The following is a 23,763-nucleotide window of genomic DNA, read 5'->3' as shown; positions in this document are numbered from 1 at the left end:
CCCCTGTTCCCCAGCATCCCGGCTTTCACTGCCCCTTCCACTGGTCCAGCAGGCACAACTCTAAAGACGTAACCCCAATTGTGGACAGAGGTAAGGGTTTGGGTGCCCCCCTCCCCACCAACAAAGTCTTCCTCTCCCATGAATCGGCGAATACAGGGATACTGAGGGTAAGAAGGGCCATGATCGTACCTGCCGGTGAGATCAGAAGCTGGGCCCCCCGCAGAGTCTGCTGTCTCCCACTTCCGTCCTCTCAGCCCCTCTCTTCAGCACGGTCCCTCTGTGAGAAAAAGTCCCTGAAGCTCTAGGTGGGCTGAAAGGCCCATTCCTCTGACATCACCTCTCCCACAGAGCCGGGCCTGCTCCTTTCTGAGCGGCCATGGGAGGCCAGTGTGGAGGCACCGGGGATGCAGGAGTTCCTGGCCTGGGAGCTTTAACCGCCCGCCACGCCCCCCGCTCCCCAGCTAGCACCCAAGGTGAGCAGGAAATACACTGAGAGAACTCTGAAGCGGGGGGGAGTGTAGGGAGCCACACACCAGCCCTGGGCACACAGACCCCAGACTAGACAACCCATCAGGCCGTCGCATGACCTAGCACTTCCAACTTTGACCTGGACCGGGGTTCTAATGAATAGTTTCTCTGGCCTCCCACCTCCTTCGTAAGGCCAAGTTCTATTGCATTCTGACCCCTGTGACCCAATCCTTGGGGTGGAGAGCTTGCCTCAGCAGCTAGCTGACAGTAATAATAAAATCAGTAATAATGGCTAATATTTATTAAGCCCTATAGCCAAACACTATTACATATAATTCATTTAGTCTTCACACACCTATGAAGTAAATATATTATTAACCCCATCTAGCAGATTTGAAAGCTGAGGAATATACCCCAAAGGCTGACGGCCTTACCTAGGAATTCATCCACCTGCTAACAGACCTCTGCAAGGCTGACCCCTCACCTCACACTTCCCCTGGACATCATTTGGCCAGCTTGTGGCAAAGCTGAAGACTGGACCCTGCCAGGTCTGTGCTAGATGCCTCATCTACATCTTATTTCATCCCCAACATGACTCCAGACAGCGAGCCAGACAATGAGCATTACTGCCCCACCTGTAAATTCCAACAGTGAGGCTCAGGAGCATATAGGACACGGCCCGATCCACCGAGCTGGTCAGTGGCAAAGCTAGGAAGTACACGGCCACCCGCCCTCACGCTTCCCACCACCCAGCATCCCCTCTACACAAGCATCCAGCATTCAGTTTTGGTAGGCAGAGGCCTCCCTTCCTCCAGCTCTGGTCCTGGGGGAGGGGGGGATCTCTGCTCTAGGGGAAACAAGACGCAAGAGGAAAAATCAGAGAGGCAAACTCTGCGGGCATGAGGGGTTGGAGAAATTCTCTGAACGGCTGCACCCGTCTCCCCGCTACCTCATTCCTTCCCTGGGGAATCTTGGTGAAGAGAGACACACAGAGATGGAGGCCTCTTGTAAAACTAATTAAAAGGCCCTCCAAGCTTGACAAGTGGGTCCTTCACTCCCCTGAAAACAGGCTCCTGGGCTCAGGTTGGCAGGTGCCCCTCTGCCATGTGCGGGGAGTGTCTCTTCAGCATCTTACCCACCCTCACCCCCAGGGCCACAGCCCCAGCCAGAGGTGAGGGGGTGGGTAAGCCCCCTCAACCCTCACCCTCTGCCTCAGCATTGGAGGAAAGAGAGCAGACAATGGTCTCGCTTTCCTCCTCTACTCTCACCCTCCTGTTTCTCTTTTGTTTAAATAAATCCCCTTCTGCCAGACAGAAGAGCCACCTCCCGAGCTCCCAGGTCATGTCACCAGTCTTGTCAAACCTGGCCTCCCACTGCCTCTTCAAAAAAAAGGGGACTTCCCTGAACAGCCCCCACAACTCCTCATCCCCCAGCCTGGGATGTGTCCTTTCACTGTAGTTGGAGCCTTTCTGAGTGCTCTTGATGAAGTGGGGGAGCTGCCCGGACTCTTATCTCCAGGCCTTTGCAAATGCTAGTTCATTTTCAGGAAAACCCTCCACCCACCCTGCCCCCAAATCTTCCTTCAATGCACAGAGCAAATGTGGAGGGCTTTACCGCTCTGGGAAGCCACGCACCAACCATAATCCAGGGTTCATCATTCCCTGCTCAGTGCCCACTATGATGCCCCCCCTTTTACCATTCCCCATCACCCTGTGATATAACTGTAGACCCAAGAGACTGCGCCCCTTGACAGCAGGGCACCCAGTGCCAGCACATAGCAAGTGCTCAAGAAAGGTTGGGCGGTGATGCGGTTTTCCCATTGCCTGGGAGGGGAGCCCTCAGAAGGGTGGATCTCAAGCCTTTGCAGATCTAGCACTATAAGAGGTCCCGGGGCAGAACCCACCTGAAGCTGGGCGCTGCTTGGGTACGCAGAGCACACCACATGCATAGACCATGAGTACAGCTAACATTTAATTGGGCACTTACAAGGGTGCTGGGTGCAGCAATGAAGCACTTTACACCCATTATCCTATTTACCCCTCACAATAACTATGTCACATGGACACCATTAGCCCCATTTTCAGATGGGGCAATGGAAGATCAGAGGGTTAATTAAGGTGACCAGAGTGACACTGCTACTTAGTGGCAAAGCCAGTCCTCAAATTGGACCTGTCTGACTCTGGAGTGCAGGCTCTTACCCATACCAGCCCCCTGGACATTCACACCCCGCCTCACCATACAGTGACCCCCTCCCCTTGTTTGGGTTTTAGGCTCCATGTGAGCCCCGCATGCAAAGAACCTGAGGCTCAGCTGAAACTGACAATGCCCCCCCTGTACCTCACCCACCCCCCCCACCCACCCACCCCCCGCCCACGGTCCCTCGTGCGAGGACTCAGACTACCAGGGGACACCATCAAAGGTAAAACATCCTGGTCAATTACAGAGGCAATTCTCCGGCTCCAGGAGATAAGCCTCACCTGTCAGATGAAAGCCTTTACCCCAGGTGCCCCGCCACCTGCAAATCATAATTAAAGGGAAGCCCAGGGCCTCAGAGGCAGCTGAAACTCCCAGCTCAGCCCCACAGGCGCACCTCACCCTGCCTTCCCCTCCCCTCGCTCCAGCTGCCCATGCTTCTAAGTCCCTTTCCCGAACCAGGAGCCTTGAACCTGCCTCCCTTGTATTTTTTTTTAATTATTATTTTTTATTTTGTTTTGATGAGTGGGAAAAGATACTAACATACAATATTAAATCAAAGCTAACAAATAACTTTGCTTGCAATTAATTGGCTACTAAGCAAACTGGCCCGCGTGGAGGGGCAACCTGGAGGGAGAAGAGACATCCTCGCCGGCCCAAAGCTCGGGGCCTGGCTCGCCAGAGGCCCCAGGCTGGAGGGCAGCTGCAGGGTCCTCCATGTGCTCACCTGTAAAATGGGTGGGAGTCCTAACAGATCTGTCTCAGAGGCTGCTGTGGAGAATTCAAACAGCTCACTTAAGGGAAAGCTTTTACAGGGAGCCCAGGTCATGCACGTATATGGAACTGTGACAATTAATAGTGACAATGGTATGCACCCTTACAGAGTGCTCACATGGAGCAGGCACTGTCCTTAGTGCTTTACATACATTCAAACTCCTTTTAGGGATAGCCAAGGGTGGCACAGTCGGTTGAGTGTCAGATTCTTGCTCTTGCTCTCAGCTCAAGTCATGATCAAGTCGTGAGATTGAGCGTGGAGATTCCACGCTCCACGCAGAGTCTGCTTGAGATTCGCTCTCCCTCTCCCTCTGCCCCTCCCTCCCACTGGCTTGTGCACAATCTCACTCTCAAATAAACAAATCTTTTTTAAAAACTCATTTTAGTCTCAGCACAACCCTCCGTTGTAGGAATTATTATTACCCCATTTTACAGATGAGAAAATTGAGGCACAGGGAGGTTAAATAAGTTGCCCGAGGACACCTGGCTAGTGTGTGGCTGCAGCCGGCTTGTGAAGCAGGACAGTGTGGCTCCAGACTCTGCTCCATGCTGCCTTTCCAGAGCTGCGGTTTTCGCGGGAGAAAGATCAGGGAGTCAGCCTCTCTGGACAAGATGGCCAGAGGGAGCTTCCCCTGGGTGAGCCCCTATACCATGGGCCAAGCGCTTTCCTCACTTCTCACTTAATCCAGCAGCCCTGGAGGAAAGGCATCCTCACACCCCAGCCCACTCGTACCCCCCTTCCACACCCCACCCTCCACGCTGCACCCCTGAGGGCCAGAAAGCCAGAGGTCTCCTGGCTAAAGGGATTTGAGCCGTGTCTTCTCACTGCCCTTTCCCTTTGACTCCCACTCTTTCCCAGCCTTGTCTTCCTGAACCCAAGTCCCCTCCCATCCCCTGCATTTCTGGGTTCCAGGGCCTGGGCGCCCTGGGGGATGGGCAGTGAGGTGACTAGAGGCTGGACATCGGCCACACCCTGCCTCACACCTCCTGCCACAGGGTCCATCTCTCCCTGCACAGGTAGCCGGCTACTGGGCTCCCTACCTCCTCTCCCCGTTGCCACATCTGTACCAACTGTCCTATCCAGGGCACCCAAAAGAGCCCTGCAGAGGGGGGCCTGGCAGGGCCTCTCCTTGGCACTGGAGAGCTTTGGACTATGGGTGAGAGCTACTCCCCTGGACCAGGCTGAGGTGCCCCTCAGAATCCCCAGGTGCTCCCACCCACATCCCAGCTGTGCCCCTGGTTACCCTCAGGGTGTGATCTCCCCTCCTCTCCCCCCTCACAGGCCCAAGGGAAGGGAGGAGAGGGTCCAGCTCTTCTGCCTCTTCTCCAGGAGCCCTAACCTAACCCTTAGAGCAACTGGGCTCCACAGGGCTCTACAGAGGGTACGTGGGGTAAGGCTGCCCCCCAAAGGCAGTCAGGGGAGGAGGTTGCTTTGCTCAGGAAACATGAAATCTCTGTAAACTGGGGTGGGGTGGGGTGTCAGAGTCTCTATGCTGGATTATGGCTGGGATCCTGAGCCTCACCCCCAAACCCTGAAGCTGGGGGAAATCCACTTAAAAGGATATTAGGAGGAGGCTCAGAGTAGACAGTGTGGGTGAAGGGGTTCCAAGTCCAGCACCTGGATGCGGGACTGGGGAAGGAGGTGGGGACATAAACTCTAAATCAGAACTCTCCCCAAGAGCAGGGTCAGAGAACATTTCCCCCCCAGCACCACCACCTCACCCCCTTCCCTGTCCCTACTGCTGGCTCTGGGCCTTAAAAACTCCCATCCCACATGCACCCTCCCACAACTCCTAGGTGTCCCGAAGTGCCTCCTAGGATCCAACCGGAATCCCTCCTGCTGCACCTGAGGTCCTGGTCAGTCCAGTGTTGGGGAAGACGGGTAAGTGGGCACAGCACTGCACCCTCAGGGCTGCCTAGAGCAGAGAAGTGGGGAGAGCAAGTATTGGAAGGGAACCAGTGGGATGGGGGATCCCCAGGGGAAATCTTCAGGACAAGGGCAGCAAAGCCCAGACCAGAGCACTTCCTTAAGGCAGATGTCTCTGCTTCCTACAGCCCAAAGTCCCATTTCCATAAAGACATCCTCACTGCTCTTTCGCCTAATTGGAATGTGTCCGTAGGAAGGAGCGCATGCCCACACCAACCGGAACACCGCTAGCCAACATGAGCAGGGGCTAGCGTATGCCTACCCACCGTGGCCAGGCCAGGGCCCTGACATGGCAGCTTCACCCTGGGTTTGGATATCAGCTCTACCACTTCCCTCCTGAGCCACAGTTTCTTCATCTGTTAGGAGAAAGAATAATTCTTGCCTCGTTTGGTGTTGGAAAGCATTGAAGTGGGGTATTGCTTCAGAAGGTCTTAACACAAAGCCAGGTACATACTCAGTGCTCCATATGCATTCAAAAGCAAGTCCTTCTAGGGATGGCCTTGACTGGGTTCCAGACCATCTCGGCCGCTTATCCAGCCATCTTGGGTAACTTACCCTCTCTGTGCTTCAGTCCCCTCATCTGTAGAGCGGGGAGAACAATACCCACCACAGGGTTGCCATTACACTTAAATAAGGCAGCACGTGTAAAAAGCCCCTGGCATATGCTGAATATGGTCTGTGCTGAATCAGAATCATTGGTAACCAGATGCCATCAGCCAACTGTGGGACAGAGCAAGTAACTCTGACATGTCGAAGGGAATTCTGAAGCCAGCTGAGGGGTTTTCTGACGACCCCTCTAATGCTGAGTTTCCTCCACGCCAACAGTCACACCCATAGTGTTTTAGGGCCCAGGATTTCAGGGTCAGAGTCCCTGACCCCTTATTGGGGAAGAAGCGAAAAGATGTGCCTGTGGATTAGTGATGATCACCACTGGTTCCCCTAGTGACATGTGGACAAGTCAGCTCCTTGTCTGTATCTTGGGGCCCTCACACGGTGCTGGGCTTGCCCCAAGCCCCAGCTCTGAGAATGCTTGTATCAGCTCACTCTCCATCTGTCTGCTTGAGCCCAGGAACCTCCAGGAGGACACAGAGAGTGGTCTTCTCCGACTCCATTCAGGACTCTGGCCCGGGGAATCCCCGAGAGCTGGCCTGCCCTTGGCAGTCCTTCGGAGCCCCCATATCTACAGGAGTCAGGCCGTGGCTGGGGAAAGCGCCACTCACAGGAGAGGCCCAGAGGAGACAAGAGTCAAAGAGTGAGTCACCAGCGAGCCCTGAGCTGCCTCTGGGAGCCAAGGGCTCTCTATTACTGACCCAGCACCATTCTGCAAGGTAAGCTCTGCACACAGCTAGCAGCAAGCCTGACAACTCCATGGAGGGGCAGCGAGGGGAACAGAGGTATTAGCTGAACGCCTGCCCCTCACCGAGGTGGCCAGCACCCGCAGGATGGGTGCAGGGCATGCGGCGGGCTGGCAGCATGGAGAGCCATACCCAGGACACCAGAAGCTGTGTTGTTGGGTGTGTGCCCACCCTGGCCCAGCCTGCAGCCCTCATAGCTCTCCCTGCAGTCATCCTCCCGTCCTCGGCTTTGCAGCACCTGCTAGCCAGTCTGCAGCCCCCGGAACATGCCACCCTCTCTCCCACCTCCACGCCATCCCTTGCCTCACACTGTTCTCCCCTTCCCCATCATCATTTCCTCCTTTCTCCCTGCAGTTCAGCCACTCTCACTGTTGGCTGCACGTTAGAATCACAAGGGGACATTCTGATTCAATGGGTCTGGGCGGGGCCTGGGCACCAGCATCTTTTAAAAGCTCTCCGGTGGGGCACCTGGGTGGCTCAGATGGTTAGGCGTCTGCCTTCAGCTCAGGTCATGATCCCAGGGTCCTGGGATCGAGCCCCGCATCGGGCTCCCTGCTCCTTGGGAGCCTGCTTCTCCCTCTGCTTCTCTCTCTCTCTCTGTCTCTCATGACTAAATAAATAAAAATCTTGAAATAAATAAATAAATAAAATAAAAAATAAAAGCTCTCCGGTGGCGGGGGGGGGTGGCAGATCCCACCATGCCAATATGAGGACCTCTAGGGGAACTGCCCCTTTTCCGCATACTTGAGCCCCGAAGTCACCTCTTCTCAGAAGCCTTCCCTAACCATCCCTCCACCCCCTGCCTGGGCTCGGTGCCTCCCCTCTGAGTTCCCGGGTCCCCTGATACCTCCAACTACCAGAGCCCTGAGCATACAATACTATGACTGAGCTTATTACCAACCTGTCTTGCAAAGATGACAGTCAGGTCCAGGGCCAGGACCGGGTCTTACCCGTTTCTATAGCCCCAGCACCCAAGGACTGCAATGAAGAGACCGCAGAAATGCTTGGTGAACAGATGAACAAATGAACAAGCCCAGGTGCGAGTGCTCTGCCTACTGATATCTCTTCCCCTTCTTCCTCACACAAGCCTCCCAGATGGCTAAGCGGCCCAAAGTCCCCTCTGCCTAATCTTCCTGCTCCAGCTGCCCAGCCTTTGCCTATGCAGGGTCATATGCCAGGGCTGTCCAGCACATAGGCATCAACCTCTCAGATCATCCTAACTGTTCCCCAAGTCTCACCTGCTTCAGGAGGCACCCACGATTAACCAGGTGGACCACAACAATCCTCCTTGATTTAAAACACCATGGTTACTTTCCCCCAACACCTGGTCTTGGAGGGTCAGCACTTGGACTGACTTCACAGATGACGATTGGCAATAAATTCAGGACTATGAATCAAGAGACTTGAGTTCTGGCCGCCAACTTGCTGTGTGACCCCGGGCGAGTGACTGAACCTCTTTGTGTCTCAGGTTTCTCATCTATAAAATAGGGGAAATAATAGTACCCTCCTCATAGAGTTGCTATGAGGATTCACGAGTTAATAGACCTATGGCCTTAGAGTAACACTAGGCAGAGGGTAAGTGCTATTATCGAAGTGTTTGTTAGCTACTCTTATCGACCAATCACTAGGTTTGATTCATCTGGCCCAAGCCTCCACCCGGAGGCAGAGCCACCAGCAAGGGACAGTGACAGTGCCAGACTTCTGGCCCCTGGTCTGAGTCTGTTGCTATTTCTGTAAAAACAGCCACAGTATACCAAGGCCAGCACCCAGCCAGGACCAGGGCTGGAGGGTGACGTACACCCCAGAGCTCAGCCCCAGAATGCAGGCCCACCCATCAGGATGGGGAGAGGAGCCTTTTCCTACACATCAGGGCCCCAGGTTGCTTTTCCTGGTCACTTTTCAGCCTGCATTTCCCCCCCACCAAGGCCCTGCGCACTCTCCCCTCCCTTTAAACAGACCTGAGCACCAAAGCATGAAAAACATCGAAATTACCAAACGCAGTTTCTCTCCAGAGATGACAAATCTGCAGCAATTTGTATTTCCAAACAGAAGCCGCAGTTCCTGAGCAGCTCCCTGGCAGGTTCCCAGCCCCCACTGACCATCTCCTCGCTGGCACAGAGCGCCCGACTCCACCCCTGCAGAAGAGGGGGAACCCCACCCCCCCGCCCAGCTTCATTCCAGGCTCAGCAGTGCTACCTTGGGAAGGGGTCAGCGGAGCGGCAGGAAACAGAAAAGAGAACCAGGCAGCAAGCAGGTCCCTCGGGGTTCACTCAGCCGCACCTGCTCAGCAGACGTCAGCCGGGGCATGAGGCGCGGGGTTGTGCCCCCAGCTGCTGTACAGGCCTGCCTCTACCACACAGTAATGGGGACAGAGCCCGCCGTGCAGCGCAAGCTGGGCCACTTTGTTTCCTCCTGGCTCCCCTACCCTGACAGTCGGGTGGTCTTTTTCCCATTTTACAGGAGAGGATATGTCTGAGAGGGCCCTGGGGGAGGCTCAAAGTCACGCAGTTAGTAGGACTCGATGTTGAATCTCTCATGTCCCTGACTCTAAAGCTGGCATGCTCCCCAACTACCACCCTGGACACCTCATTAGACCTTCATTTTCTTGTCTGCAAATTGGTTTGGACCAATGTTTCTTAATATATATGTTCAAAGATTTTATTTATTTATTTGAGAGAGAGAAAGAGAGAGTTCGAATGGAGGGGAAGGGCAGAGGAAGAGAATCTCAAGCAGACTCCACGCTGAGCATAGAATACAACACAGGGATCAATCTTAGGCCCCCAAGATCATGACCCAAGCCGAAATCAAGAGTCAGACATTCAAAACTGAGGGTTGCTGGAGTGGTCGGGGGTGGGAGGGATGGGGTGGCTGGGTGATGGACATTGGGGAAGATATGTGCTACGGTGAGCGCTGTGAATTGTGTAAGACTGTTGAATCACAGATCTGTACTTCTGAAACAAATAACGCAACATATTTTAAGAAAAAAGAAAAAGAAGAAGATAGCAGGAGAGGAAGAATGAAGGGGAGTAAGTCAGAGGGGGAGATGAACCAGGAGAGATGATGGACTCTGAAAAACAAACTGAGGTTTCTGGAGGGGAGGAGGGTGGGGGGATGGGTTAGCCTGGTGATGGGTATTGAGGAGGGCACATTCTGCATGGAGCACTGGGTGTTATGAACAAACAATGAATCATGGAACAGTACACCAAAACAAATCATGTAATATATGGTGATTAACATAACAATAAAAATTAAAAAAAAAAAAAGAGTCAGACGTTCAACCGACCCCACCACCCAGGCGCCACAATATGTGTATTTTAAATATACACCTCTGTTTAAGCAACATCAAGATCTCATGCCCTCTCAGTGACCTACACTATGAAAAATGTAGAGGATTTTTTGTTTTCCAAAACAAAATTTTGTTTTCAAAGAGGAGCTCCATTTCCAAAGATCCTAACACTGAAGTTGCTTTTTCATATGCTAACTCCTCCCTGCTCCCAAGGAGATTCTGATGTGCTCCTGCAGGAGGATAGGGCCTCCATTGCTCACCCCACCACCCTCAGCTGGGAAGCTCCGGGCTCAGACTCTGGGGTGCTATCACTGCTCATACCCTATGAAAGGCAGCAGAGCCTATGTTTGGGGCACTCCTCTGGAGTGAGAGCCTGGGCAAGTCACCTCTCCCCTCCAAACCTCAGTCGGTAACATGGGAATAACAGCAGTTCCTAGTGATGCTGTGAGCACTGAATGAGCAAATACCTAGAACACACGTACAACACTGCCTGGCCCGTGGTAAACGCTAAGTGTTAACTAAGTCATCTTTTGCCGGGCCCCAGGAAAATTCCTGTAGCAAATGCCTGTCCCTTGGCTGGGCCCTGGGAGATCACTTTGTGGACACATTCCATCACTGTAGCCTCGCAATGCTCAGTATGGACCCAGGATTACTGTGGGTCCTATCATCTGTGAAAACCCAAACAAATCACAGCTTCTGATTTGCCTGGGTTCAATTCAAACAAATTCAAACAAATACAGCCTCTGATTTGTTTGGGCTCAATTCAAACAAATTCAAACAAATCACAGCCTCTGATTTGTTTGGGTTTGATTTCAAATATGAAGGACTTCTATTTCTTCTTATTTGAGGAACTAGCCATCTGGGAAATATTTTAAGTTAGATATTTACCTCACTCCATGCACCAAAATAAATTCCAGATGGATCCCAGATTTAAACGTAAACAATGAAACCACAAATGTACTTCCAAAAAATGAATCTGAAAGTGGGAAAAACACCTTTCTAAGTAGGACATAAAACCCAGAAACCATAAAAGACGGATCAATTCAACTACCTAAAATTATTTATTTTACATGAAAAAAACTGTGAACAAAATTAAAAGACAAATGATAAAGTCAAGGGAACATATTTCAGTACATATTTCAGAAAAAAGGCCTCATTTCTTAGAGAACTAGAAATGAATGAGAAAATAACAAAGACCCAGTTTGAAAAAATGGGTAAAGAACAGGCAATCCACAGAAAAGGAAACAAAAATAGTTCTCAGACATATGACATGAGATCCTCAGCCTCATTAACAAGGAAACACACAAAATCTGAAGCACAATACCTATGGCTTTTTATCCATCATTGAAAAAAAAAAGTTGTCAATTATACTTCAGTAAAGCTGGAAAAAAAATTTTTTTACTAAAGTTTGAGAACATGCTTGGAGAAACAGGAAGTGTCACATTTTGCTGGTGAATTGACAAAATGTATATGGAAGGCAATTTGGCAAAAAAAAGAAAATTTAAGACTTGACTGATTTTTAGGGAGAGAGGGGGAGCGAGGAGGAGCAGAAGGGAAGGGAGACAGAGAAAGAATCTGAAGCAGACTCCACGCTGAGCACTGAGCCCAATGTGGGGCTTGATCCCACCATCATGAGATCATGACCTGAGCCGAAACCAAGAGTCAGTCGCTCAACTGACTGAGCCATCCAGGTTCCCCCAGTTGTGTTCTGTCCAGCATGCACAGCAGCTTGGTCAGAAATGGGAACAGAAAGAATGGCTTTCCCAGAAGCAAACTTTGAAGACCCCACCCCAGCTCTTGCCCTGGGAACGTTTTGGCTAAGCAGACCGAGCTATTCCTTCTTTCTTGGAAAATCTCCCAAGCAATGGGTTAAAGGTCAGCTAATAATAACAGTAACAGCTAACTGCTGTGATGTTTTCTAAATGCCGAACAGAGGTAAGCGTTTAACATATAATAGTTCCTCATTCCTCACACAACTTTATCAGGGAGGTATTGTTATTCTTCCCAGTTGAGAGAAGAGGAAACTGAGGCTCCAGCTTGGGAGGGATTCACACAGCAGGTAAGTGGCAGAGCCCACATTGGGCCTAGGTCTCTGTGGCATCAGCCCTGCCACATGTATGTGGTAGGTATTCTGTCCACCTGGCAGTTGTATTTCTCTGTATGAACCACAGGGTAGCATCCTGGCTTGTGTGCATCAGCTTCTTCTATGTATCTGTCATTGTGAATCAGCCCCAAAGACAGAACCTTTCCGAGCACAGGGACAAAACTGGGGTTTGGAGCTTAGGAGGCATGGGCCAACTCACAGGACTCATCCGCCCATGTGAGGCACACATTTCTGTCCTTATCCCTACTTCAGAGAGGCAAACAGGCTTGAGGTGACATACCTAGCAATGGCAATTGTCTCCTGCCTCCTTCCTACTGCAACTCTCTATGACACCTCAATGCCTAAGAGACCGAGACAAAGGCCTTGAGGGCAGGCAGGGGGCAGGCAGGGTGAAGTGAGGTGCCCTGCCTGCTCCCACAATGAGAGGTCCCTGAGCAGGATCAGAATTCCATCCAGGGCCAGTGAGCCCCATCCCCTCAGACGCAAGGGTGGGCACACCTGGGCTGCCCGCAGTCCCAGCCAATGACCTTCCCAGTAAAGGAAGGGTCAGGCCTGGGGGAGAGGTGTGCAGTAAGAGCACAGCTTCCTGGAACCCTTGCAGTCCCTTTAGCACAAGATAAATTGTTGCCTCTGATTCCATTTCTCCCTCCCTCGCCCCTGCCCTATGCAGCTTCCTAAAACAATAGGAAAACACATTTCTCATTACTGCATTTAATCCTTCAGGCAGGGAACGGGAGCTGCGCATCTGGTTCCAGGCTTGAAATGAAGAGGGATGGAGAAGCCCAGGGAGGGGCTGTGGGAGGGCCAGTGGAGTCCAGGAAGAGACTCAGAGGGGAAGATGGCTGGAAATGAAATTCTTGGGGAGACAGGGCGTAGCTTGCTCTGCTATGCACATAGCATGTGAATCATGCTTTTCACTCAACTAGTATCCACTGAGTCAGGCCCCGTTTTATGCTGGACAGACAGAAAAGAGAAACACAGTCCAGGGTTCATGGTGTAATGGGGGACACTAACCTATAAGCCACTAGCTACGGAGATTACAGCATTCCACAAACTCGAATAGGGGAAAGTTTGGGCTTTCAGGGAGCAAGGACAAGGAAAGGCTTCACTCTGGCTATAGATTTTGTGGTGAACGAGGCATTTGTGCTTTCTGCTCCTCAGAAAGGCAAGTGACATGGGGAGGAAAAAAATGTCCATTTCATGATGGCATTCTAATACTGCAATGGTCCTTACAGTAAACATGTGTACAGGGCTTTCCAGTTTCCAAAGCTTCCATCATCTTAGTTCATCTCACGCCATCCCTGTGAAGCAGGGCTTTTTCTGTAACCCTCATTGTGGATGAGGAAACAGAGGCCTGGGGGGTGACGTGGCTTGCCTGGGTCTCCAGCCAATCAATGGCAGAACTGGAATTCAAGTTCAGGTTTGTCTGACTCCATAAACCCGCGCTCTTTCTATGACCCTAGGGATGCCAATTTGTGCCCAGGAGGAGGGTGCTGCAGGGGAGGCTGTGGGAGTGGAGTGGGCCCAAGTGGGGTTAGGGAGGGCTGTGAAGAAACAGCCACGGCTCCCTAAAACAGATCAACTGCCACCCCCAGACCCAGGCCAATTCACCTACATTGCAAGGTCTGAGCTGAGGGAGCCCCTGCCCTTGGGGTGACATTCTCACTCAGCCAGACAGCCCTAGTGGACAGTGGCCATGGTTAGTGTTTTGAAGACAACGCTGTCTGCTCTGTCAGCTTGGATTTGCTCTTGCCTGTAATTATGGAGATATATGGAAATCAGCGGCTATTGTGAAAACGGACAGAAGGGAAAGGAACAAGGACGAAAGTTTCTGCAGCAGTTACAATGTACCAGGTATTACACCGTATTATTCATTCTCATTTGCTCCTCCTGATCACCCTACCAAAGGAAATACCACAATCCCCATCTCACACAAGAGGAAACTGAAGCTCAGAGAGGTGAAGGTACTGCCCGAGGTCTCTACCCAGACCCTGAGCTCATGATCCTTCCTTTGCACCTTAAACATCCAGAAGAGAAGCAACCACAAGTGCTCAGGACCGAGGAGCTGGGGGCCACTGTGTGGCATCCTCCTGGATATCCTAGGATCTGCACAGAGACCGTCTCACCTTCCTTTTAAGATGATCAGTGCCGATAATCCTAATTTAGTGCTAAAATTGATTTATCAGAGCACGACCCTGGGAGTTGGAACCACAAAGTTAAATCACGAGAGAACCAGAATTCCCAAAGGATGCTATTTTCTTATCTAAGGAAGTGTGAACCTAAGAAATAGAAAGAATATAAACAGAACAGCATCTCCTCAAGGCCAAAGGTTATCGAAGCCTGGGGACAAGAGAATATTTCAGTATCTCAAGAGGCCAACCAATGCAAAGCCTGACCACAAGTTGTGGTGGCTTAGGAGGGGTCTCACATTTCCGTAGTGGACTGAAGAACTGCCTAATGAAGGCCCCTAATCCTGGGGTGCAGACTGCGTACCCACCTCCTTCTTTACGTTATAGAGTTCCTGACAGAGCATCTCAGTATGGAGCTGAGCAGGTTCCACCAAGGCCACTGATAAGAATCCAGCAAGCGGGGTGCCTGGGTGGCTCAGTTGGTTAAGCGACTGCCTTCGGCTCAGGTCATGATCCCAGGGTCCTGGGATCGAGCCCCGCATCGGGCTCCCTGCTCGGCAGGAAGCCTGCTTCTCCCTCTCCCACTCCCCCCGCTTGTGTTCCCTCTCTCTCTGTCTCTCTCTGTCAATTAAATAAAATAAAATCTTTAAAAAAAAAAAAAAGAATCCAGCCAGCGTCATGGCCGATAACTCTGAATATTATGCAACCTCAACTGTCTGAGAAGGTGACCCCCAAAACCACTTAGGAAGGTATAATTATCTCCTTAGTGGGTAAAAATCTTCCATCCTCAAATATAGAAATGTTTAGAAGTATCCTCAAGGATAGAAATTCAAACCCACGGGATGAATATTTTTAGATGTTAAAGGGCCCATGCATATTGGCACCTTGAGTATTTTGCAATGTTTTGAGAATTTGGCCTATTTGAATAGCAAGTTGGCCTTTAGTTCCAATCTAAAATATAATTTAAAAATTGGGTTAGATTTGTGATTTTAAGGTGAAAAAAATCATCTTAAAATTCATATATGTTAAGTGTTAGAACACTTAAGATAACTTAAGATTCCTTTGCATTTATAAGAATTACTTAATTACTTGGAAAGATTTGTCAGTTAGGTAATAAATCATAATACTTAAAAATAAATGAAATATATTAAATTTATCAAATGATATTTTCAAGTATTTGAGGATGTTTGGCTAACTTTGTAAATGGAACAAATACCACCCAAAGGCCCCTTTAAATGACTGTTAAGGGGCACCTGGGTGGCTCAGTCGTTAAGCATCTGCCTTCAGCTCAGGTCATGGTCCCAGGGTCCTGGGATTGAGCCCCGCATCGGGCTCCCTGCTCTGCGGGAAGCCTGCTTCTCCCTCTCCCACTCCCCCTGCTTGTGTTCCTTCTCTCGCTGTGTATCTCTCTGTCAAATAAATAAATAAAATCTTAAATTAATTAATTAATTAATTAACGAATGACTTAAATTTTGGTAGACTTATAAAAGGAAAAAAATTATAAGCTAAATCTTAAAATTTAAGAACTGGATTTTTATAAAATTTATAACTTTACTGAATTAGATATTCCTTTTAAAAACACAAGTATCCTCTGAATATCCTTTCTGTGCAAACTGTCTTGAGGCTCAAAAGAAATCTCACAGTGACACAGAGCATTTCCTACATGCTCAGAACCAATACTTCAAATGAATGATCTCATTTAGCCCTTGTAACAACTCCATAAAGTAGCTACAATTACTATCTCCATCTTCTGGGCACTGAACACTGGAGCCAGGATCCCGAACTGGGACAGCTGGGTTTTCAGAGCTATCTGTCTTAAGCCCTGTGCCATCGTTCCCACGTAAGAAAGCACCCCCTGAACCCTCCTACACTGTTGGTGGGAATGCAAGCTGGTGCAACCCCTCTGGAAAACAGTATGGAGTTTCCTCAAAAAGTTGAAAATAGAGCTACCCTACAACCCAGCAATTGCACTACTGGGTATTTGGGCTATAGACCCCAAAGATACAAATGTAGTGATCTGAAGGGGTACATGTACCCCAATGTTTATAGCAGCAATAGCCAAACTATGGAAAAAGCCAAGACGTCCATCAACAGATGAATGGATAAAGAAGATGTGGTGTATATATATACAATGGAATATTATGCAGCCATTAAAAAAAATGAAATCTTGCCATTTGCAACCACACGGATGGAACTAGAGGGTGTTATGCTAAGCAAAATAAGTCAATCAGAGAAAGACATGTATCATATGATCTCAATGATATGAGGAATTTGAGAAACAAGACAGAGGACCGACCATAGGGGAAGGGAGGAAAAAATGAAACAAGATGAAACCAGAGAGGGACACAAACCATAAGAGACTCTTAATCTCAGGAAACAAACTGAGGGTTGCTGGAGTGGTGGGGGTGGGAGGGATGGGGTGGCTGGGTGATGGACAATGGGGAGGGTATGTGCTATGGTGAGCACTGTGAATTGTGTAAGACTGTTGAATCACAGATCTGTACCCCTGAAACAAATACATTATATGTTAAAAAAAAAAAAAAAAAAAAGGATAGTAGGAAGGGAAAAATGAAGGGGGGATATCAGAGGTGGAGACGAACTATGAGAGACTATGGACTCTGAGAAACAAACTGAGGGTTCTAGAGGGGAGGGGGTGGGGGGGATGGGTTAGCCTGGTGATGGGTATTAAAGAGGGCACGTTCTGCATGGAGCACTGGGTGTTATGCACAAACAATGAATCATGGAACACGACATCAAAAACTAATGATGTACTGTATGGTGACTAACATAACATAATAAAATTAAATTAAAAAAAAAAAGAACCCCCTTTCGGGGCTGGCTTGGAAACACCAATAAAACAACTGGGTGGCTGGCCTCTTCTACTGCTCAGGAGTGTTTGAGCTATAGCTCCTGTCCTCATCTCTGGATTTTACCTCTACAGCATTGCCATTCACTATGTGTTCCAAGAACTAGCAGCACAAGCATCACCCGGAAGCTTGTTGGAAATGCAGAGTCTTAGGCCCCACCCCGACCTTTGTGGCTGAGAACTCGCATTCACAGGATGCCCAGGTGGTGTGGCTTCCCACCAGAATCTGAGAAGCCCTGCTCTACAATATTTCTTTGGATCAACCTCACTCTACCTGGTAAAACAAGTTGCTGCTCTTTGTCCTTGTCCCCAGAAAATGCCAGCCTCCTGGGGATAAGCACAGTATTATTTTTTTAAGGAAACTTCTTTTTTTTTTTTTAAGATTTTATTTATTTGACAGCAAGAGACACAGCGAGAGAGGGAACACAAGCAGGGAAGTGGGAGAGGGAGAAGCAGGCTTCCCGTGGAGCAGGGAGCCCGATGCGGGGCTCAATCCCAGGACCCTGGGATCATGACCTGAGCCGAAGGCAGACGCTTAACGACTGAGCCACCCAGGCGCCCTGGGATAAGCACAGTATTAAGAGAGGTGCAAAGCCACCTGGCCCAGCCCTTGGTGAGTGTGGGGCTCTCCCACCACTCAAAGTTCTTCTATCCACAGTTGCTGAGAAAGGTAAATTTTGTTGAACTGCCCAAGGCCACACTAATCTTTAATTATGCCATTAGTGTTGGTCTCCCCCCAGGTAGCTGTTCTGCTGGCAGTTACTGCGCTGCCCTGGCTTTAAACAGCTTGCAGATTTCCTGACAGCATTAATAGAAGTTTTGCAAATTGATTTGGGGAGATTAGATGGAGAGAGGCTGGCGTGACTTGATGTGAAGCCCATTCTAAGCAGCTCAGATCCTCTTGCCTTGATCCCTACCCAGGGCAAGAGGGGAAAGAGAAAAAGTCAGGAGATGTGGGTTCCAGGCCTGACCCTCCAGAAGTGCGGTTGTGACCCCAGGCCTGTCACTTCCTGCCTGGGCCGCTTCTTTAAGATGAGCAGGTTGGGCTAGTCCAGATTCACCCGTGATTTCTCCTGGCTTGCATCACTCCAATGTCTAAGTCTCAGAGGCTGCCAGAATGGCTTGCCTTAGAGGAGCTAAGAGCTTCCGTCCTTCTTTCCCTCATCCATCCATTCACTCACCTCTGCACTCAGTACACATGACTGAGGACCTGTAGGAGGCTCCACAGTGGGCCCTGGGGACACAGGTATAAAGTAGCTGCTTCTGGCTGTCATATAGTCACCCTCACCAGGGACGGAGCTCTGCATCAGGTTCAGAGTACACTGCCTGCCCCCATCATTCCCTCTGCTCCAAGACCCACAGGGGAAGGACCAGAAGAGACAGTGGGATGGGGCAGAAAGAGAACTGGCCTTGTGCCAGGCCTGGGTTCTGGGTTCTTTCTATGCCTAGCCACCAGTCTCATTTTCTGGAAAATGGGGAAACGGGGATAATAATTCCTGTTCTGTCTTGCTGGGGCGAGGGGGTGCACCAGGGAGGCAGTTGAAAAGAATGTCATTAGTGAACCATTGGGCTTTTTGTATGTGATGGGGGAGAAGGACTGCCATCTGTTCAATTGCCAGGGAGGTGCCCTCCCCATCTCCAAGAAATCCAGCCAGGGGGCAGAGTACCCAGGGGATCAAGCCTTGGCTGAAATCTACATCACCCTCTGCCCTCACCTCATAAGTGACTGTGACCTCAAAACCTTTAAAATGTTCCCAGGGAAACAGGCAGGACAGGGGCAATGGGAAGAGAGACCGAGGGTGGAAGGAAGCAGTCGGAAGCAGGATAAAAGCCATGGTCTGCCCCCCCTCCCTGAGAAGGCCCTCATCCCTAAACCATCCCATCGCACAAAGCCAAGGACCCATCCCGACTCCAACATCCTAGGGAGGGGAAGTAGCTGACTTGGGGAAGTGGTCTGGCAACACACAGTCAGGGCAGTTAGGAGATGCTTTGGGCCTCCTGGCTCCCCTCATGTCCAAGGTGTATTCCACTAAGCTGGGCCACCCCTGCATCTCTGGCCTTGTTCCTCTCTCCACCCTCTCTGATAAGCTAGCTAACGCAAGCTCCTAAATTTTACCCAGCACCACCACCCCGGGAGCCCAGAGCCTCTGTTACCTAGGGGCTCACCTGGCCTATCCCCTCCACCATCACTGCCACCGGCAGCAAGAAGGGTTTATGGGCCTGGGTTTTATTCTAAAATCAAGTTTTCAATTAAAGTTGAGAGGTATGACAAAATGCAGCCTCGGGCAGGCAGCCCCTCTCTGAGGCTTCCTCTCAAACAGATGGTTTGTAGCATTTTTAATTAATGAGAGGTGTGCAGATGGGGGCCCTTAATAGCCTGCAGCAAAATGTCGAGGCTGGGGAGGGGTGGAGCAGGCTGGCTCTGAGCAGGCCCTGGGCCAGGGGATGATGCCCAAGTTGGAGAAGGAGCCCTGCCCTTCAGCCCTGCCTCTCCATGGCCAGCCTGGCCTGCAGCCCTGGGCCTGCCCTGAGGATGAGAAATTCTTGCACCCTGGATTTTCTGCGCTGTAGCAGCATGCCATAAAGAAAGGAGGGTGGGAGGGCAAGTGGTTCACACAGTGACCAGTTATACCTGAGGTCAACTGTTTGATCTTTGTGAATATTAAGATGGAGACAATGTATATGAAGTTACTTTGTAAACTAATTGTAACTAACTTTAATTACAGGAGCAGAGGGGGCACCTGGGTGGCTCAGTCAGTTAAACCACCCACTCTTGATTTTGGCTCAGGTCATGATCTCAAGGTCATGATCTCAGGGTCATGAGATGGAGCCCAATGGAGATGGAGCCCCACATCGGGCTCCATGCTGAGCATGGAGCCTGCTTAAGATTCTTTCCCTCTGGGGCGCCTGGGTGGCTCAGTCGTTAAGCATCTGCCTTCAGCTCAGGTCATGATCCCAGCGTCCTGGGATCCAGCCCCGCATCCGGCTCCGTGCTCCGTGGGAACCCTGGTTCTCCCTCTGCCCACTCCCCCTGCTTATGTTCCCTCTCTGGCTGGCTGTCAAATAAATAAAAATCTTTTAAAAAAAGAAGAAGAAGATTCTTTCCCTATGCCCCTCCCCTGCTCGAGCTCACTCACACTCTCTCTCAAATTAATTAATTAATTAATTAATTAATTATAGGAGCAGAGGATCTGGAGCCAGGAGAGAAAACAGGGGTCCCAGAACAGCACCCCAAGCCTTAATGTTGAAGCCCACCAGGTGACAATCAGCCTTCCCCACCCAATCTCACCCCAGAGTTCACGCCCAACCTTAGGCTCAAAAAGGAAAAAATGGTCAGAGAAAGGTCAGCATTAACCAGCATTCCACTCCATCAACAAAAGCTCCTAGAGCCCTCCTATGTGCCAGGGACTGTTCTAGGCACTGAGGACTCAGATGGAGACAAAAAAGCATCTTCCATTCTGGTGCAGGGGAGATAAACAATTAACAATTATCACTTTATTGAAATATCAGGTAGTAATGCTTGGTCTGAGAAAAAATAAAGCAGACAATACAGAACACAGCAGGAGGCAGTATAATTAAAAAAACAAAAACAAAAAACCGTGTGACTAAATTAAGTGAGGGAGTAGGGCATGCAGAGGCCTGGGGGAAGAGCGTTCTAGGCTGAGAGAAAAGCAAAGTCCCCCAGACAGAAACAAGCTGGAGGTACAGCAGGGAGCCCAGTGTGGCTAAAGAAAAGTGATGGGGGTGGGGAAGGAAGAGCTGAGGCTGCAGAGGTGGGTGGGGTGGTGCAGGGTAAGGCCTGTTAGACCACAGTCATGGGGGTGGGCTGGAGATACAGGAGAGCCCTCCTGACAGGAGCCTTTCTCCCATTCCACCACAGCAACAACCCCCCTCCCAAGCTCACGCTCTACTGCTGCTTAAGGTTCTAGGAGGAGGAGGAGAAGGAGGCAAACTCTCTGTCATCCACTGAGGCATCGCCAAAGAGAAGCGGGTGGTGAGGGAGGGTGGCCTACGTGGCCGCAGGCACCGGAGAAAAGGTGCTTCATTATTCACGAGAGACAAGAGGATGTGAATTGCAGTGAAGAAGGGAAAAGAGCATCGGGTGGAAACCAGGTGCCAGGCGGAGGAAGGAGAATGCCAAATAAAAAGAGCAGCTAACACCATGTGCAGGGAACTGTTCTTAAAGCTTTGTATCAAGTCTCCTCATCTTCCCAACAAACCTTTGCGGTCTGTGTATTTTATAGATGAGGAAACTGAGGCACAGAGTAGTTAAGTACCAACCAGTTTAGGGACAGAGCGGAGAGCCAGTCCGTGCTGGCTGGCTTTATGGTCCACGCTTATGGTTATGTAGGGACAGGAACCTGGGCAAAGATGGCTTGAAGAGAAGCAGGCTGAGCAAGGGGGCGGGGGGCTCAGGGGAAGAATTTTGCCTCCCATACTGTTTTTCTCCCCATAAAATTCAATGATGATGCTATCCATTCAGTGCTTGGGAATTTCACAAAGTGCTTTCCTGTTTGATCCTTTCACGGGCTGTGAAGTAACTACTTCATCCCCAATTTATAGATGAGGACACTGAGAGTCAAGAGCTTAAGTAACCTTACCAGGAAGTGACAAAGACAAGATTCAAGTACCAGGTTTGCCTAACTCCAAATCCCATGGTCTTTCATTCATCCAAAAGCACTTACGGGCATCTATGAAGTGGCAGGCACTGAACCAAGTATTCAAACATGGGGAAAGGCACTGCCCTTAGAAGGAGCCCTTGGTTAGTGCTCTTGTCACCTATATCCTCTACTCAGCCCCCTAAGGAAATTCATCTTATTCCTGGCTACAGCTAGTGAGAGCCAGGGGGTGGGGTGGGGAAGAACACTGATGAGCTCCCGCTCTGTGCTTGGTTTTTTTGTGCATGACATCACAGAGCCCTTCCATCAGCCTGCTCAGCAAGGTAGATGGGGCTGGGACTGCTTTGCCTATCCCATGCCACGCTCCCCTACTTCTACAGAATGAGAACTCTGATTTTATCAAGAGTGTCAATGACAGATGTTGGCGGGGATGTGGAGAAAGGGGAACCCTCCTACACTGTTGCTGGGAATGCAAGCTGGTGCCACCCCTCTGGAAAACAGTATGGAGGTTCCTCAAACAGTTGAAAATAGAGCTACCATACGATCCAGTAATTGCACTACTGGGTATTTACCCCAAAGATACAAATGTAGGGATCCGAAGGGGTACATGCACCCCAATGTTTATAGCAGCAATGTCCACAATAGCCAAACTGTGGAAAGAGCCAAGATGTCCATCGACAGATGAATGGATAAAGAAGAGGTGGTATATATACAAAGGAATATTATGCAGCCATTAAAAAAATGAGATCTTGCCATTTGCAATGACGTGGATGGAACTGGAGGGTGTTATGCTGAGTGAAATAAGTCAATCAGAGAAAGACATGTATCATATGACCTCACTGATATGAGGAATTCTTAATCTCAGGAAACAAACTGAGGGTTGCTGGAGTGGTGGGGGATCGGGGGATGGGGTGGCTGGGTGATAGACATTGGGGAGGGTATGTGCTATGGTGAGCGCTGTGAATTGTGTAAGACTGTTGAATCACAGACCTGTACCTCTGAAACAAATAATGCAATATATGTTAAGGAAAAAAAAAGAAGATAGCAGGAGGGGAAGAATGAAGTGGGGGAAATCGGAGGGGAAGACAAACCATGAGAGACGATGGACTCTGAAAAACAAACTGAGGGTTCTAGAGGGGAGGGGGTGGGGGGATGGGTTGGCCTGGTGATGGGTATTAAAGAGGGCACGTTTGCGTGGAGCACTGGGTGTTGTACGCGAGCAATGAATCATGGAACACTGCATCAAGAACTAGTGGTGTGATGTATGGTGATTAACATAACAATAAAAATTTTAAAGAAAAAAAAAAAGAGTGTCAATGAGCCTAACTAAAGACCACATTTTAAAGTCTCTATTGCAGAGAGCGGACACCCGGGACTCCAAGATGGCGTCTAGTCGTACCAGTGAAGGAGAAGAAGCTCATGGATGTGAAACTAGGAGAGCTGCCCAGCTGGATACTGATGCGGGATTTCACCCCTAAGGGCATTGCTGGAGCATTTCGAAGAGGTTACTACAGGTATTACAACAAGTATGTCAATGTGAAGAAAGGGGGCGTTGCTGGGATTTCTATGGTGCTGGCAGCTTATGTGCTTTTCAACTACTGTCGTTGTTACAAGGAACTCAAACACAATCGGCTCCGAAAGTACCTCTGAAGAGGGCTCAGTGTGGAGGCACTTTCGGCATTCCTGACCATGACCTTTGCCTGGCACCCTTGAATCCTTTCATATTCTAATTCAGAATTAACATCCAATAAAAGATGACTGGTACTTGGAAAAAAAAAAAAAATAAAGTCTCTATTGCAATTAGGTATAGCCATAAGACTAAACTGTAGCCAACAAAATGTCAAAGAAGCCATTGTGTGGAACTTCTGGAAAAGATCCTTAAATCGAAGAGACTACCGAGGTGGGCCCTTTCTCCTACTTCCTGCCTGGAACTCAGTTATGATGGCTGAAGTTCCAACAGACATCATGGATCATAAAGGCAACTCTGAGGATGGAAATCTTATGTTCAGAATTGTGAAACAAAAAAATTAGGGTCCTGGGTC

At 49.9% G+C, this 23,763-nt stretch overlaps 1 protein-coding gene across 1 annotated transcript; it reads left to right on the top strand.

Annotated features, from left to right (window-relative positions):
- Nucleotides 1-376: 376 nt before the first annotated feature.
- LOC114213867 (ATP synthase F(0) complex subunit f, mitochondrial-like) lies at nt 377-23,371 on the top strand. The gene is made up of 2 exons (XM_028109206.2): nt 377-473; nt 23,115-23,371. The coding sequence occupies exons 1-2, from the start codon at nt 377-379 to the stop codon at nt 23,369-23,371; spliced, it is 354 nt and encodes a 117-aa protein (XP_027965007.2).
- The last annotated feature ends 392 nt before the right edge of the window (nt 23,372-23,763 follow it).

This window comes from Eumetopias jubatus, unplaced genomic scaffold, assembly GCF_037043125.1.
Source record: "Eumetopias jubatus isolate StellerSeaLion01/CBP00866 unplaced genomic scaffold, mEumJub1_p1.0 scaffold_10, whole genome shotgun sequence".
Classification (NCBI taxonomy): domain Eukaryota; kingdom Metazoa; phylum Chordata; class Mammalia; order Carnivora; family Otariidae; genus Eumetopias; species Eumetopias jubatus.
The sequence above is the reverse complement of the archived record's forward strand: the minus strand, read 5'-3'. Positions and strand labels throughout refer to the sequence as shown.